Source organism: Arvicanthis niloticus, chromosome 19, assembly GCF_011762505.2.
Source record: "Arvicanthis niloticus isolate mArvNil1 chromosome 19, mArvNil1.pat.X, whole genome shotgun sequence".
Lineage (NCBI taxonomy): Eukaryota > Metazoa > Chordata > Mammalia > Rodentia > Muridae > Arvicanthis > Arvicanthis niloticus.
In genome coordinates this window covers 52,776,740-52,793,719 of record NC_047676.1, presented here as the reverse complement: position 1 = coordinate 52,793,719, position 16,980 = coordinate 52,776,740, and the positions used below count along the sequence as shown (strand labels likewise).

Sequence of the window (16,980 nt, the reverse complement as noted above, 5' to 3'; positions counted from 1 at the left end):
GACACTCACTGCACTCCAGAGCACTGTCTGACACTCACTGCACTCCAGCGCACTGACACTCACTGCACTCCAGCGCACTGTCTGACACTCACTGCACTCCAGCGCACTGTCTGACACTCACTGCACTCCAGCGCACTGTCTGACACTCACTGCACTCCAGTGCACTGTCTGACACTCACTGCACTCCAGCGCACTGTCTGACTCACAGCACTGTTAACCATTAACACAGAGCAAGAACTGCTGGGCAGTTAAGAGCTCTCCCAGAGGACCTGGGTTCAATTGCCAACAACCACACAACATGAAGCATCTGTAACTCCAGTCCCAGGATCAGATGCCCTCTTCTGGCCTTCACAGGGACTGCACACATGTGGTACAGACACACATGCAAATAAAATACCCATACACATAAAAGTAAGTAACAAAAAATTTAGAAATAACAAAGTTAAAAACAAAGCCAATGGGTGTGCTGAATATATATTTAATTCTAGCACTCAAGAGTCAAAGTTCAAAGAGGCCAGATTCATCTAACTAGTGAGTTCCAGGCCAGTCAGGGATGATACACAATGAGACCCAGTGGGGTGGGGGCACAGAAAGAGGACTAGAAAGTTGGCTCAGTGATGAAGAGGACTTCTGCTCTTCCAGAGAAGCCAAGTGTGGTTCCTAGATGAATGTCCCTGACAGCCACCTGCAGTGCAGCTCCGGAGATCTGAAGCCCTCTTCTGGCCTCCACATACACACGGCACATATTCACACACAGCCACATGTTCACACACGGCCACATATTCACACACAGCCACATGTTCATACAGGGCCACATATTCACACACGGCCACATGTTCACACACGGCCACATGTTCACACACGGCCACATGTTCACACACGGCCACATGTTCACACATGGCCACATGTTCACACACGGCCACATGTTCACACACGGCACATATTCACACACAGCCACATGTTCACACATGGGCACATATTCACACACGGCCACATGTTCACACACAGCCACATGTTCACACACAGCCACATGTTCACACACGGGCACATATTCACACACAGCCACATATTCACACACAGCCACATGTTCACACACGGCACATATTCACACACGGCCACATGTTCACACACAGCCACAGGTTCACACACAGCCACATGTTCATACACGGCCACATATTCACACACGGCCACATATTCACACACAGCCACATGTTCATACAGGGCCACATATTCACACACGGCCACATGTTCATACAGGGCCACATATTCACACACGGCCACATATTCACACACAGTCACATGTTCACACATGGCCACATGTTCACACACGGCCACATATTCACACACGGCACATATTCACACATGGTCACATATTCACACACAGCCACACAAAGTTTATTTGGAAAAAAATGAACGAGTTGGTGGGAGTGCAGAGCAGAAGGCACACATGGACAGCTCTCAACTCTTAGGCACACTCGAAAATGCCTCCAGTGTCCTCAGCTAAAGAGGACAGGAGCACACTCCATTTCATAAGGTTTAAACAGCTCCATGGCTCCATTTTCTTAACTGGCTCCCAGTTGCTAGCTCTACATGGCCATTTAGAGCTTTCTGGTGTCATTTCATTTCTGTTTGCTTTTTACCAATAGGGATCTTTACCTTGTTCTAAGGCCTCTGTCCTTTTCCGTTTTGTTGTCATGGTTGGATTCGACTGTTCCTTTAAGGCTTCTGCTGGACAGTTTGGTCTTGGAAGCTGGCATCCAGGTGTTGGCCCTGGACGATTACTGAAGTACTTGGTCTTCAGTGCCTTTTAAAGGGAAAAAAAAACAGGAAGTAAGGTTTTATTCTTTTGTTTTTATTTTTACTTTGAGACAAGGTCTAACTGTGTGGCACTGGCTGGTTTATAACTTGTTTGAGTGCTGGCATTGTAGGCATGTACCACTATGCCCAGCTCAAAAGGAATACTTTAATTGTGTGTAAGAAAATCTACCCCCAAATTGTTGACAGCATTAAAAATAGTATGTAAACACCCTTATAGCCCCAAACAAAAAGCATCAAGTATTTGGATACAATACACAAATAAAGATCCAGTATTCTACAACTGGCTGATGCTGTTACTGAAGGCATTAGGGGGAGTGGCACCCAAAGCCCACACTGGGACTAATGAATTACAAATTCAATAATCTACTGTGATTGGGTGAAAATTTGTTTGGGCCTATGCAAGACTTCTATTAACCACTAGAGTAAAATATTGTAGAATTTACAATTTTATATAAAAGTGTTTTCCTCTCAAATAACAAGTTTGTCAACTAATACCTTTTTGTAATATACCAGTACTGTTGAACAGCTGCAGGAGTTTATTCTAGACTATCTCTCCAAGAGTCAAGATGATCAGGGTATTTTTATTTATAAAATTTTTTGAAGTATAATATATTTTGATTATATTCTTCCCCCTTCCACAACTCCTCCCAGTTCCTCTGCACCCACCCATCTTCATATTCTTTCTCTCAGAAGCAAGCAAACAAACAAACCAAAACCAAAAGCAGCCCAGCAATGGTAGGACACACCTTTAATCTTAGTATTCAGAAGGCAGAGGCAGGTGAGCTTAGTCTACAAAGTGAGTTCTGGTATAGCCAGGGCTATAAAGGAGAAACAAACACTATCTCTAAAAACCAACCAACCAACCAACCAACCAACCAACCAAACAAACAAATAAACCCAAAAAGCAAAACAAAACAAAAAATTTACAAAAACCTAAACCTGACAAACTGGGCAGAGAGGGTATGTCAGGTGGTAGTGGCTCACACTTTAAGCACTTGGGAGGCCAGGGCAGGCATATCTCTTGAGTTCCGGGCCGACCTGGTCTATAGAGTGACTTCAAGGACAGGCAGGACTACACAGAGAAACCCTGCCTCACCGACCACCCTCCACTCCCTATCCCCAAAAGAAAGAAAGGTAGGTAGGTACCATTTTCAACTACATACTGAAGTCAAGGCCAGCTTGGGCTACAGAAGGTCCTGACTCAAAAATAAGAGTTCAAATGAAGCAGGCTGGAGAGAGGGCTCAGCAGTTTGGAGCAATGGCTGCTCCTTCACAAGACCTAGGTTTGGTTCCCAACACCCATCCTTCAACCTTCTGTTACTCCAAGTCCAGGGGATTTGATGTCTTCTTCTGGCCTCTATGGACACTGTACATACATGGTGTAAAAACACACATGCAGCCTATACAGATTTGATGTCTTCTTCTTTCTGGCCTCTATGGACACTGTATATACACGGTATAAAAACACGCATACAGCCTATACATCCATACACATAAATTAAAAAGAAAAATCATCTGAAATATATCAGTGGAGTGAAAGTACACATACCCCTAAACAAGTGTAAACTCTATGTAATGTGTATGCATAACAAAATTTAATACAAGCCAAGACAGTGTTTATAGCTTCAGGAAAGGACACAAATATACACACAAAAGATATCCCTATCTTCCTGGTATTTAAAGGATATTAAACATTTTAGAAACTTGGGTTTTGTTTTATCAGTGCTAAGAGGATGATCCTTATGTGTTCTAGAAGTACCTGTGAGGCCGTAATCCTAGTGCACGGGTTAAACAGGAACAAGCCTTGGATGAGATCCAGCAGGTCGTCTCCAGCTGCTATAAAGATGTGCTGCAGTGGGATCCCAGGGAAACTCTTAAACGTCACATAATCTGGAAGACTACACATGTCCTGAAGAGAATTATGATTCAAATTTAAGTAAAGTATCCAAAGACACAGAAATGGAATAAAGAAACAAAATGTGGCCTGTTCAGACAGTCTGTGTAAAAAATCCTAAGAAAACTACGTATAGAGTAAGACAAATTAGAACTTGTAATATGTAAAGGATATAGGATATAACATACATATATTTAATAATCATCGTTTTACATATGCACAACAAACACGTGAATACAAGAACAGAAAAGATAATACTTAATACTTAATAATAATGCTCAAAGAAAAATCCATAGTTGAGAAGTCTAACAAGATATGTAGAGAGGCTCACGGACTGAAAGCTATAAATACACACATCTCTGTAAAGTACGAGAAACAGGCTCATGCTCTGAAATAGTCAACACAGGAACTGATTCTCCCAGAAGCGGAGTTAAAACCTGACACACTGCACATGCAAACAAATTATTCTGAATCTTATAAGAGAGGTAAAGGTCTAGTTAGTTGAAAATTTTTGAAAAGAAAAAAAGTGCTATTTCTTATATATACATATTTTAAGACCTAACAGAGCCGGGCGGTGGTGGCGCACGCCTTTAATCCCAGCACTTGGGAGGCAGAGGCAGAGGCAGGCGGATTTCTGAGTTCGAGGCCAGCCTGGTCTACAGAGTGAGTTACAGGACAGCCAGGGCTACACAGAGAAACCCTGTCTTGAAAAACCAAAAAAAGAAAAAAAGAAAAAAGAAAAAAAAAAAAAAGACCTAACAGAGCAAACGTTAATTCATACTGTGTGATAGTAATGGAGACAGAGAGGATCAAAGGAGCACCGAGAACCCAGAGGTCCATAGGTCTGAAAAGGCAGGAAGGAGTTCTGTCAAGTCTTACCAAACCCCAAAGGAACCAAAACCAAAACTTCCATTTAGGAAATTGAGAAATGACACAAAAGAAATTCCTTAGATACTAACTTTAGCTTCAGATATTTTTGTTATAGTTTTAACAAGAAGATAAAAATCCTGCTTAAAATGTCCACTTTCGTTCTTACTTTTTTGGTGAGAGGGAGGGAAGAACGTGTGTGGTGTATGTGTGCCTATGTGTCTGACTGAACACAGAGTCAGGCTGTGCCCACAGCAGTGGAGTTAAGCATGCTATACTTTTTGGTTGCTGAATATTTGGATTCAGGCCCTTATGCTTGGGCAGTAAGCACTCCTAACTACTAAGCCATGACTACAGGCACCCAGAATTCATTTTCTTCACATTTACTTGCTCCTTAGAACTTGGGGGCTACAATGGGAATAAAAAGCCAAAAGCTTTTCAACTTTAAGAATCTGAGGAGCCGGGCAGTGGTGGCACACGCCTTTAATTCCAGCACTTGGGAGCTTGGGAGGCAGAGGCAGGCGGATTTCTGAGTTCGAGGCCAGCCTGGTCTACAGAATGAGTTCCAGGACAGCCAGGACTACACAGAGAAACCCTGTCTCAAAAAACAACAACAACAACAACAAAAAATACTCATACATAAAATAAATAAATCTTAAAAAACAAACAAGCAAACAAAACAAGTAAGTAATAGCAGATTGTTGTTGTTGCTGTTGAAAGCCAAGCCAATCCAGGCTTTCTTAGAGGCCCGGATGAAAAGACAGAGAGTTCTGCATCCTTGCCCGGGGCAGACATCAATTCTGGGGCTGGAGCATGAGCCTTGAAGACGTCAAGGTTTCTCAGACCCTCACTTTCACCGTGAGGAAACTGGCTACTGAGCACCTGGTCTGGGACACACTTGCGACTCCTATGTTCTATTCGTGCAGCACTGCTGGATTACTCTCCTGCTAACTTTGTCCCACTGCATGACTCTGACTCTGTCCCGCTTCTGCTGACTCTGTCCAATTCTTCCGATGCAAACCTGCTTGCATGAGCCATCAGCTTGTGCAGGGCCTCCTGATCCCAAATTTTGCTATCTTCTTTATTTCTCATCCCCTGGTACTTTCAAGAACCTGTCACTGAGAAACATCCTGCTGGCTTAAGCCTGTTCTTCCCCTGACAGTCTCTGTATGTAGTCCTGGCTGTCCTGCAGCTTGTTATATAGACAAGGCTGGCCTCAAACTCACTGGGATCCTCCTGCCTCTGCTAACATCAAAAGACGTGTGCCTCCACACAGACTGATAACAGATTATTAATCTTTTTTTTTTTTTTTTTTTAAAGAGACGTGTCTGCCCAGGCATGCTTAAAACTCTTGAGCCAAGCCGTCCTTGTGCCTCACTTTCTTAGTAGCTGTCTCAAAAAAACCAAACACACACACACACACTTTATCTAGATATTAGTTAATTAACATAAATATCCATAAATGAGAGTTTCATTCAGTTGGTGGTGGTGGCTCACACTTTTAATCACAACACTGAAGACAGAGGCAGGCAGGTCTCTGAATTCAATAGGTCAGCCTAGTCTACAAAGAGTTCAGCACAGTCAGACTACCAAGAGAAACCCTATCTCAAACAAATAAAAAAACCAAGAGAGAGAGAGTATGTATTTTTGAGCCATTAAAAACAATGACCAGTACAGCACAGTGGCACACAGTTTTAATCCCAGCACTAGAGAACCAGAGGTAGATGGATCTCTGTAGTATCTGTAGGAAGTCCCAGGCTAGCCAGTGCTATATAGTAAAAACTGCCTCAATTAATTAAAAAAATTAAAAAAAAAAAAAAAAAAAAAAAAAAAAAAAGCCAGGTGATGGTGTCTTGGAGAAAAACAAAAACAAAAACAAAAATTTGCAGTTGGTAGAAACAAAAGATTAAAGAACAACCCTGCTATGCTACTGTTTCTCTCAGGCTTTAGTGAGCCGGGGCACTGAGCATTTAACAGTAAACACTCTTCCTCTGAGCTACATCCCAGCCCTCCATTTTTTAGTACAGAATGAATGAAAGAAGATGTAACATATCTGAGTGCACACTGACAGCTTTGCATCACCAGAGACAGACACTGGAGTTGTGGAAGGACTATACATACAGAAGCTAATGAATGAAGGCTACAATTTTAATGTTTTCCTTTGTACATTTCCCCCTTTTATCATCTGTAGTAATAAAGATAATTTATGTTTATTTATTATTTACTCTTTTGAGATAGGATATCAGTACATAGCTCAGGCTGGCCTGAAACTCACTATGTTAACCAGGCTAGCCTCAAATGCAGAGATTTTCCTGCCTCCCAATGAAAAGTATATGCCACCATAGTTCTTACATCAGTTAGGTGGCAGACCACTTGTCCACCATGAGAAAGGTCTTGGCCTAATCTCTAGCACTGCAAAGTTAATTAACTTCTTCAGTGCACATACAGCTGCACTCAGATATAACAAAATAACATTATAGAATCTTAAGTACATTTCAAAGAAAATGCATAAGGCTTACAGGCCACTGTTCTTCAGTTGGTGTACCCAAAGTCTCAAATATTCTTGTTAGCTGATCAAGGTCTGAATCTCCAGGCAAAAAAGGAACCTAAAATAAATAAAAAGGAACCAGGCAAAAAATAAGAAACAGACATTTCAAGATTATTAGAGTGATTACACAAAAAATGCTATAAACTTTGTAATAAACAAACAAACAAACCTTAAACTCTGGAACAATGAAAACTTACTCCAGCAGAGCTAGAGGCAGCTCACGCTCACAGACAGCTTTACCTTTAATAGCTGTTAAAGCACTGATTGCCATTATCAACTGAGTGCTTTTCCACTCCAAATCCACCTTTTCTATACAATGCAGATCTGGGCAGTTTTTACAAGGTGCTTCCATACATACACTTTTTGAATAGTTTTGCTCAGTACCCTAGAGATTTCCAACATATTCCAAGCAGCAGACTTTTAAAATTAATTTTATTACTTTATTATTTCATATGTATGAGCACGTGCTTACATGCATGTCTGTGCTCCGTGTCTGTGCCATCATCTAGCTTGAAAACTAGAAAAGGGCATCAAATCCCCTGGCTGTGGTTACAGGTAGTTGTGAGCCACCACATACCAGGTGTTAGCAATTGAACCTGGGTCCTCTTAAGTGCTGAGTCAGCAGTCCAGCCCCCCAAAAGCAGATTTTTGGCAAGTTAACCAGAAGAGATATTCAACCCTCAGATGTCTCTTTCAACAGAATCTAGATGTCAGCCCTGGGATTTTTTTCCTTGGATGTCTCAAGCAGTGGGCAATGGTGTCGGCTGCTTATCTTTCAACACTAATTCACTTATTAGCCGGTCCTTCATTATTCCTATCCCACTGCAGCTCAGAGTGTGGGAAGAACGTGGGGAATTAGGTGGAGCGTTGTGATTACTCTGCAGGTCGGGCAAACTTCAAATTATCTAGGTGATTCTCTCTGCCTCAGGCTCCCAAATGCTAGGATTACAGGTGTAAGCTACCACCCCTTGCATTATTCTTAAATGTTCCTGAACAAATTACGTATGGTTTGTTTTCTAACTGGACCCCACTTGGTACAAGCTCTAACAGAAAGAATTCAGAAATGTCTCATGCTTGTGCAGAAAGCATTGTATCGACTGAGTTAGTTATCTTTCCAGCCTCTGTGATGCTTAATCTTGTCAGCCTGATGTAATTTAGAGTCAATCACCAAGGAAACAAATCTCTGAGCATAAGTGTTAGGCAGTTTCTAAACTGTGGTACTTGAAGAGAGAGGATGTACCCTAATATGGTAGAACCATTATCGGGGCTGAGGCCCTGGACTAAACAGTGAGCAGTGCACCAGCATTCACTCTGCTCCCCGACTGAAGACTGGATGTGACAGAGAGCTGAGCCTCAAGCTCCTGTTGCCATGGCTTCTCTGCCATATGGGCTTACTCTCAGGATGTGAGACAAAAGAACCCACCCTCCCTTAATGTGATTCGCTGGGCATTTTGTCATAACAATGTGGAAATAACCACACAATTTGCCTCAAACTCTTAAATTAACTTTTCTGCTTCTTCCTCCCTGAGTGAGGCTGTTTCTGTTTTGTGAGATACAGTTTTACTATGTATGTAGTCTTTAGCTCAGTGATCTTCCTGCCTCAGTCTCCCACATGCCAGGATTGTGTATCATCATACCTGTTGAAACTTTCATTTAACAAACTGACTTTGCTTGTCAATTTTTTTTTTTTGCTATAGGGATTATGATAAAAAGATGACTCCTAGACAATTATAAGAACTATATCAACAAGACTTCAAAGGTATACATGCATTTAGGACTTACCCTTAGAAGCAGTTCTGCTAATATACAACCAACAGCCCACATGTCCACTCCCACACCATACATCCTAGCTCCAAACAATAACTCAGGGGCCCGGTACCATCTGAGAACAAAAATAAATAATGTCATATGATTTTTGTTTTTCAAGACAGGGTTTCTGTTGATCAGGGTTACAAGCAATCACACTGTAAACTCCAAGATTTGTGTTGTTTACTAGGAAAAACTGTTTCTAGTTGTGGTGTGGCTCAGCCTTAATACACACCTTTAATCCCAAACAATGAAGGTACAGTCAGTTTGTAAAAGGAAGCAGCCATGTTTGAAAGGTGCCATTCACTTCTCCAGTTCTCCTTGGTCAAGACACCTTGCTTTATGGAAGAACTTTGTCTGTTGTTCTCATCACTGATTCAGACTTCATGACCCTTCTACTCTTCATCCAGAACATCAACAGCTACGTCTGTGGCCATGTGCTTCTCCCAGCAAGTATGACTTTTCCTTTATCATCCACTTCAACAAGTTTCCAACAAATGGCTAGGAAAGCGGTATTTGGCTTCATCTTGACACAGTCAATTGCAAAGAAGATACCACAAAAAGAGCCCCATGACCTTTAAAGTCTGGGAGTTTATCCCTACCATGCTATTTTTGTCAGCTTCATCAATAATGTCCACTCTGATAACCCACTGTCAAAATCTTCCCAGAGCTCATATCCTCTCTTCTTACCCAAGGTTTAGGCAACTGATACTTATAAAATTTATTTGGAAAAAGGTGGCAAAATAACGTATAGGAGAATCTGAAATTTTTCTCAGATCCTTGAAAATTTTAGGAATTAACAAATACAGGTCAGGGCTGGTGGTGCACAACTTTAGTTCCAGTGCCTGGGAGGCAGAGGCAGAGGCAGAGGCAGAGGCAGGCAGATCTCTGAGTTTGAGGCCGGTCTGGTCTACAGAGTGAATTCTCGGACAGTCAAGGCTACACAGAGAAACCCTGTCTCAAAAAAAACAAGCAAACAACCAAAAACAGCAAATGCAAGCTAGATGACTGAACCATCTGTCAATCCAATATGGAGCAGAAATGGACAGGAAGTTCAAACTCATCCTTAGAAATATACACAGAGAGTATGAGCCAGCCTAGGTTATATGAGACACCATTTCAAAAGATAAAAAGAAAAACAGAGTCACCGTGATAATTATAAAATCTGAACAAAACCCACAACATTTTATAATACAAAATGCAACTATTAATGCTTTGGATAGAGAATTTACATCCGTACGCTATAGGATCAGTACTGATAAATGTAATAGATAAGGCCAATAAATAAAGTTGAAATAGAAGTTGTAGCTTAAATAAAATGTAAAAGCAAAATAAATTACTTATTCTCAAAACTTACTGTGTATGTGGCTAAGCCGTAGAGCACTTTTGGGAGTGGATAAGATGGCTCAGTTAGATTTCACCACATATCCCAAATTAGCATGAAGGCCTGAGGTTAATCCCAGCACCCAAGGCTGGAGAAGTAGAGACAGGAGGATCCCTAGGATTCACTGGCCAGCAAGCCTGGCCTATCATCTAGCTCCAGATCTCAATGAGATACTATCTCAAAAACCAAGGTGGAGGGCTGGGAGGATGGCCCAGTGTGTGAAGTGCTTGATGTATAAGCATCCAGACAGGCGTTTGGATTCCCAGCACTCATGTAAATGCCAGGCTATCTTGGTAGCTCACCTATGCTCAGGGAAACAGGGATGCCCAGAGTAAGTTAAACTGACTGAAGTTAAACTGACTGAATCAGCAAGCTTCGGGTCTGTGAGAGGCTCAATATGTAAGATAGAGAGCGATAGAACACACTTGATCACAACCCTCAGCCACCAAACGTAAGCACCCATGTACTCGAACATACATACATATCCCCCCTCATACACACACACACACACACACACAAAATGTAGACAGCTCCCAAGGAACTACACTTAGTTGTCCTTTGGCCTCCATATACACAAGTGGCCCCACTCCCATATACACAAAAGAAATAAAACATTTGCCTAGCAAGCCCAAGACCCCATGTTATATCCTGAGTTAGATATATCATCCAGTCTACCTGTACATATTGGTTTTTCAAGACAGGTTTTTTTCTGTGTAACAGCCCTGGCTGTCCTGGAACTCATGCTGTAGACCTGACTGACATCGAACTCAGAAGATCCGCCTGTCTCTGCCTCCCGAGTGCTGGGATTAAAGGAACTCAAAACCATGCCCAGTTTACAATAATTTTTTGAATTAAAAAAAAAAAGTTACTGGGAGACTCAATACTTAGCTCAGTAAAAATCCAGTTGAAGGGACTGAGTTAGATTCTGTTTAAAAGAGCTGTGTGTTTTTTACTGTGGTAAAGTAGACATACTATAAAAAGGGCTGTATTCTGAGAACATACCAACGGTGACTCACTCCCGAGTTCTGAAAAGAAGACTGCTCATTTCTGTGTTCTTACCTGGTCACAACTTGATGTGTGTAAGCCCTATTCGGGCTCCCAAATGATTTGGCCAGGCCAAAATCTGCCAGTTTCAGAACTCCATTCTCATCTAACAACAAGTTGTTTGGTTTTAGATCCTGTATCAAGCAGTTAACAACACAAACAAAATTAAGCAGGATTAGAGGAAAATAACACAGGGATACATTTAGTTAGCTTGCCTTCCTTATCTAGTTAGGTACTTGAGACAGAGTAGCCCAGTCTGGCTTTGAATTCACTATGTCCTCAAAAAGGATGACCTTGAACTTCTGAAGATGCTTCTGCCTCTACCCTAGAGTGCTGGGATTAAGGGTTTACCAAATGTGGTGTTGAGGATTGAACACAGGGCTTCATATATGTTGGGCATCCATTTTACCAACTGAGCTTATGGCCCAGCACCAGTTAACTTTAAAACCCAGAGAGCAAAGCTGGGTGTAATGCATGCCTTTAATCCCAGCACTTGGGAGGCAGAGCTAGCTTGGTCCACAGATTGAGTTCTATCTTTAAAACCAAAGGGTGTTAGGGGACCTTAGACAACAATGAGAGATCAAAATGGCTATGATGGCATGCACCAGTAATCAGCATGAGCACAGAGCCAGCCGAGGGTACAGGGGAAGGTGCTATAGTCAAAAGAAAAACAAGCAACTGACTGGCAAGGTGGCTCATCAGTTAGAGCCATTTGCAGTAAATGTAATGACCTTAATTTGATTCATAAACCCACACAGTGGCAGGAGAGAATTGACTCCTGGGAGTTGTCATCTGACTTCCACAATGTACTGTGGCACCTGCATTCACACACACACACACAGACACACACACTTAAAATACATAAAACAAAACCCCAACTGACCACTGACAAAAAGTTTAAGCAAACTAAAGCAGGAACATTAAAAGTCAGATGTAGTGAAACATGCCTACAACTTTTTGGTCTTCAGGAGTCACAGTAGAAGAATCATGAATGTGAGGCCAACTGGGCTGCAAGGCGAATTCCAGGCCACCCTGGAACACAATGCAGGGTCTCTCAGACCATCCCTTAGACTCTTACCCTGTGTAGAATCCAATGCTGATGTAAATATTCTAAGCCCTGAAGAGTCATCAACATGTAGGCTTTAATGTGGGATGGTGTCAACACAAGACTGCTATCCTTTATTATAACCTATAGAGTAGACAAGAAATACACAGTTATGTTTCATTATTCCAAATGAACTCTAGCAAATAACTTACAGATTTAAAATTAATATATTCATACGCAAGAATTTCTATGGTAGATGATCCAACTCTCCTTTAAAAGACATTGTATGAATTTCCAGAATTAAGTGGTTAAAAAAAGAGTATCACTGGTTTGGGGAGTAAGCAATACTGTGAACCCTACAACTCTGGCTTAGAAGTATCAAGTATCAGGCTGGAGAGATGGCTCAGCAGTCAAGAGCACTGACTGCTCTTCCAGAGGTCCTGAGTTCAATTCCCAGCAACCACATGGTGGCTCATGACCATTTGTAATGGGATCTGATGCCCTCTTCTGGTGTGTCCGAAGACAGCAACAGCAATGGTGTACTTATATATATAAATAAATGAATCTTTAAAAAAAAAAAAAAAAAAAAGAATTATCGAGTATCTGTGGGTTTTACTTGCCCCTTTTAACAAATGCATACTTTGGGAAACCACCCCAGCTCAGTTCATGGTAAAAGAAAGATTGACCTGATCTCTACCTGAGCTCCACAGAATTGGCAGGAGAAAGTCTGCTTAAGATCAGACACATGACTTATGACCTAAAACCTAACACTGTGGGGCCGTGTAGAAATGGTTTGGTCTCCCCAGTAGAGCACTGGGTTTGAGATAGCTGGAGACCCAACAGGTGACCCCTGTGAGGAACGGCATATATCTCCCCACGCCCCCAGATTCCAGACTCCTCCATGCGGTCCACGTCTTTCATTAACCTGTGCCTTGCAGACACCTTTGGCTCAGTAGCTCCTCTCAGAGGTTTTATGTCACCATCTATGGCTACAGGTAGAGGGCATGACTACCAGGCCTCAGCCTTGAGATTTCCATATTCATGAGTTATCTAAAGGGGGTGTGTGTGACTCAATTAAGTTCCTCCTCTTTCCTCCTCCCTATTTAAGCCAGCTCCCCCCTGGCTTTTACTGGAGGAGGGGAGGGGCACACACCATCCAGATCCAACTACTCCACAATGGCAATAAACTTTGGAACTCTTGGGACTCCACGTGTCTTCCTTCTAGGGCCAGTCCACAGCTGCGCAGTTTGACCAACATAATACCAATCAGGAAACCCAAGTAATGCTGGGTGGTGGTGCACACATTGAATCCCAGCACTTGGGAGGCAGAGGCAGGCGGATTTCTGAGTTCGAGGTCAGCCTGGTCTACAGAGTGAGTTCCAGGACAGACAGGACTACACAGAGAAACCCTGTCTCAAAAAAATAAAAAGGAAGAAAGAAGGGAAGGAGGGAAGAAGGAAGGGAGGGAGGGAGCCAGCCAAGCAATTGTGGTAGAATTAAAGGAGACTAAGCATTTCCTTTCAGGGGTAATTAGATTAGACTATGTCTTGAACTTGCCTGAGAAAGTAGAGTGAAAATGTATGCTCATGACTGAAGGCAACAGAAGGAAAGAGGACTGAATCCAATGAGATGATCTGTAAGCTCTGCCAGCCAGTTTTAGACTTGTTGGTTCCTTTTTAGTACTTTCTTGTATAGGTGACTGTTTATACATCCTCTCGGTGTATAAACACATTGTAGCTGTTTCTAGTTTTAGTGAACACCCATACACCAAGTGTTCTTCTCTTGGATAAATACCAAACAGTTATTGCTAGAGCACGTGACTGTTACTAGTGACTGTAGTATTACTGGTATCATTACACACACGACAGTGCTGGTGAATTAGAGGTACTGATGCGGGGACCTAGATAGTAAGATATAACACTATTACTGGTCTATATTTAGTGCATTCCTTTGACTGCTTGATGCTGCCATAAACATCCCTTTTACCTTTAATCTGACAGTAAACATGTCTTTAATTTTATAACAAACTATATATACTACTTTCCAAAGTGACAATAGAATTTGGACTCAAAACAGCAATGTATAAGAATTTTAGCTTTAAATCCTTGGACTATTAGTGCTTTAGAGATTTAATTAATAAAAAGCCCACAACTTTTACAAAGAAACTTGATTTTCTAAAAGACATTAACCTTTGATAATAATGGGGATAAATGTAAAATTGTCAAGTCTAATGTGCAAAAAAATGTCAATAAGTTAAAGGGAATTTGGTAAAATGCCAATAAAATCTAAATCTCTGTACTTAATAGTAGAAATACAATAAATATAAAGAAATAAGAGGTCTCTTTGACTTCTGCAAAATTAAACACTTTTTTTGTGAATCAGTATTTTCTTAAAGCAGAATAAACATGCAGGTTTCTCTTTCACTCGGTAGAGGAGTGAGTCTCCAGGAATCCTATCTTACCTCTAGGTCAGTTTCCATAAAATCAAAGACAAGGCTAATGTTAGATTTATGTCCAAATGCATCAAGGAGCTGCAAAGAAAAAAAAATCAAGTTAAATTGTTATTCTCTACTTAATAATATTGGAATCTATTGTTGGTGAAGTAATTTTTAAAAACTATGTTTGCTTTTCCCACACACACTACTAGTAAATCCAGGGCCTTCAGCATGTTAGGCAAGTGTTCTACCACTAAGATGCACCTACCAGTCCTTGGATTTTGAGATAAGATATCACTATACGTCCTGTTGACCTAGAACTTGCTATATAGTCCAGGCTGGCCTTGAACTCAATCCTCCTGCCTCTGCCTCCACCTCTCATGTGATTATAAATAAATAATACAAATTTGCACTGCTTGGCTTAAATTTTTAAACTGCTGGCAACTTCCTGTGAACCTGAGACTCTTTTATTAAATTTAACATCTGCCCTTTAACAGGAATTAGTATTCTCAGGTGCAAAACTATTAACCCATTTAACAAACTCACTAAAAACTTAAAAACTCCTCTCCCTAAAATCTGAAAGTTAGAATAAACAAATTAATGAAAATTTCACAGCTCTGGCAGTGATGACACATGCCTGTAATCCCAGCACTTGGGAGGCAAAGGCAGGAGGATCTCTGAGTCTGAGGCCAGCCTGATCTACAGAGTGAGTTCAAGGACAGCCAAGGCTACACAGAGAAACCCTGTCTCAAAAAACAAAATAAAGAAGAAAAGAAAGTTTCCCCTTGGTTTCTAGTTGAGAACAATTCCTGGGACTGGGGACATGGCTCCGCAGTAACAGCCCTGCTGTACAAATTTAAGTACTAAACCAAAGTTCATGTTTCAGGAATCATGTAAATGCCAACTAGGAAAAGTGCTGTGTCTGTAATCCAGCCGTGGACAGTAAAGACAGGAGTTCTCTAGAGCAAGTTACCTTAAAAAAAAAAAAGAAAAAAAAAGTCCGTATCACTGAGCTCTGGGGTTGACTGAGACCCTGCCTCAATGAATAAGATGGAAAAGTAATAGAAAATGATATTTTATATGAACTTCCGGCCTCCAAATACACATGCATAGACAAAATGTATAAGCAAACATGCATGCCACACACTGGAAATTTGAGAAAAAAACGTTTTAATGTTTAAAAAAAAAATTCTTGTCATGCATGGTGGCACACGCCTCTGACCCCAGCACCCAGCACTTGGGAGGCAGAAACAAACAAATCCTTGAATTCGAAGCCACCTGGGTCTACAGAGTGAGTTCCCTGGGTTTTTTTCTTTTTGGTTTTTTTGTTGTTGTTGTTGTTGTTTTTCCAGACAGAGTTTCTCTGTGTAAGCCTGGCTGTCCTGGAACTCACCCTGTAGACCAGGCTGGCCTCAGAAAACTCAGAACTCAGAAATCCGCCTGCCTCTGCCTACCAAGTGCTGGGATTAAAGGTGTGTGCCACCACTGCCCAGCTGAGAAACCCTGTCTTGAAAAAACAAAATCAAACAAAAATTCCTAAGCAAAATTGGTAAGAAACGGCTTGCCAGGTACAGGATACATACTTGCATTTCCAGTACACAAATTATAGTAACTTAACTGAAACACTCCAGCCCTCACACAGGCAAAAAGTTTCTAATTTAAATGTAAGCTGCTACTTTCAACTACTGGATTCAAAATCTTTTCTGACAAAATTAGCCTGTATGGAAACATTTGACTCCTTTCCTCTAAAGACACTACTCACAGCAAAAGTAGGATAGAAAATACACTTCAAGCTAGTCAACCTTCAATTGTCTGCAAGGTTATCTGCATCAGTCCCCCATACTAAGCCTCTGATCAATACCATCATATTCAGAATATGGAAGATCCAAAAGGGCAAACAGCTTAGACCATACTCACACCAATTATATTTGGATGACTTAGTTCCTGTAAGAGTTTTATTTCCCTTAAGGCTGTTCTATTTATACCTATAGAAAAAAAATGTAAAAAATTCTGAACAAAAATACCGAAATCTCAAACTTTTTTACAGGTGTATTTTATTTTAAAAGGTCATTCAGAAAAATTAACATTTTACATATACAGAGAGTAACTGTAACTATTTTTATGAGAAGGTTTTTTTCAC

General features: G+C 41.2%; 1 protein-coding gene across 3 annotated transcripts in view; it reads right to left on the bottom strand.

Annotated features, from left to right (window-relative positions):
• The window catches only part of Cdk7 (cyclin dependent kinase 7), a 32,473-nt gene that overhangs the window by 6,659 nt on the left and 8,834 nt on the right, over positions 1-16,980 (bottom strand). The window contains exons 4-11 of one of the 3 annotated variants that reach the window (XM_034523657.2): positions 16,758-16,825; positions 14,868-14,936; positions 12,440-12,550; positions 11,377-11,495; positions 8,910-9,009; positions 7,099-7,185; positions 3,578-3,727; positions 1,657-1,804 (exon numbers count right to left, since the gene is read on the bottom strand). In XM_034523657.2, coding sequence (XP_034379548.1) covers positions 1,657-1,804; positions 3,578-3,727; positions 7,099-7,185; positions 8,910-9,009; positions 11,377-11,495; positions 12,440-12,550; positions 14,868-14,936; positions 16,758-16,825 — 852 coding nt within the window. The remainder of the gene's footprint in view (positions 1-1,656; positions 1,805-3,577; positions 3,728-7,098; positions 7,186-8,909; positions 9,010-11,376; positions 11,496-12,439; positions 12,551-14,867; positions 14,937-16,757; positions 16,826-16,980) is intronic. The other 2 variants (XM_076916289.1, XM_076916288.1) reach the window with 2 other exon arrangements.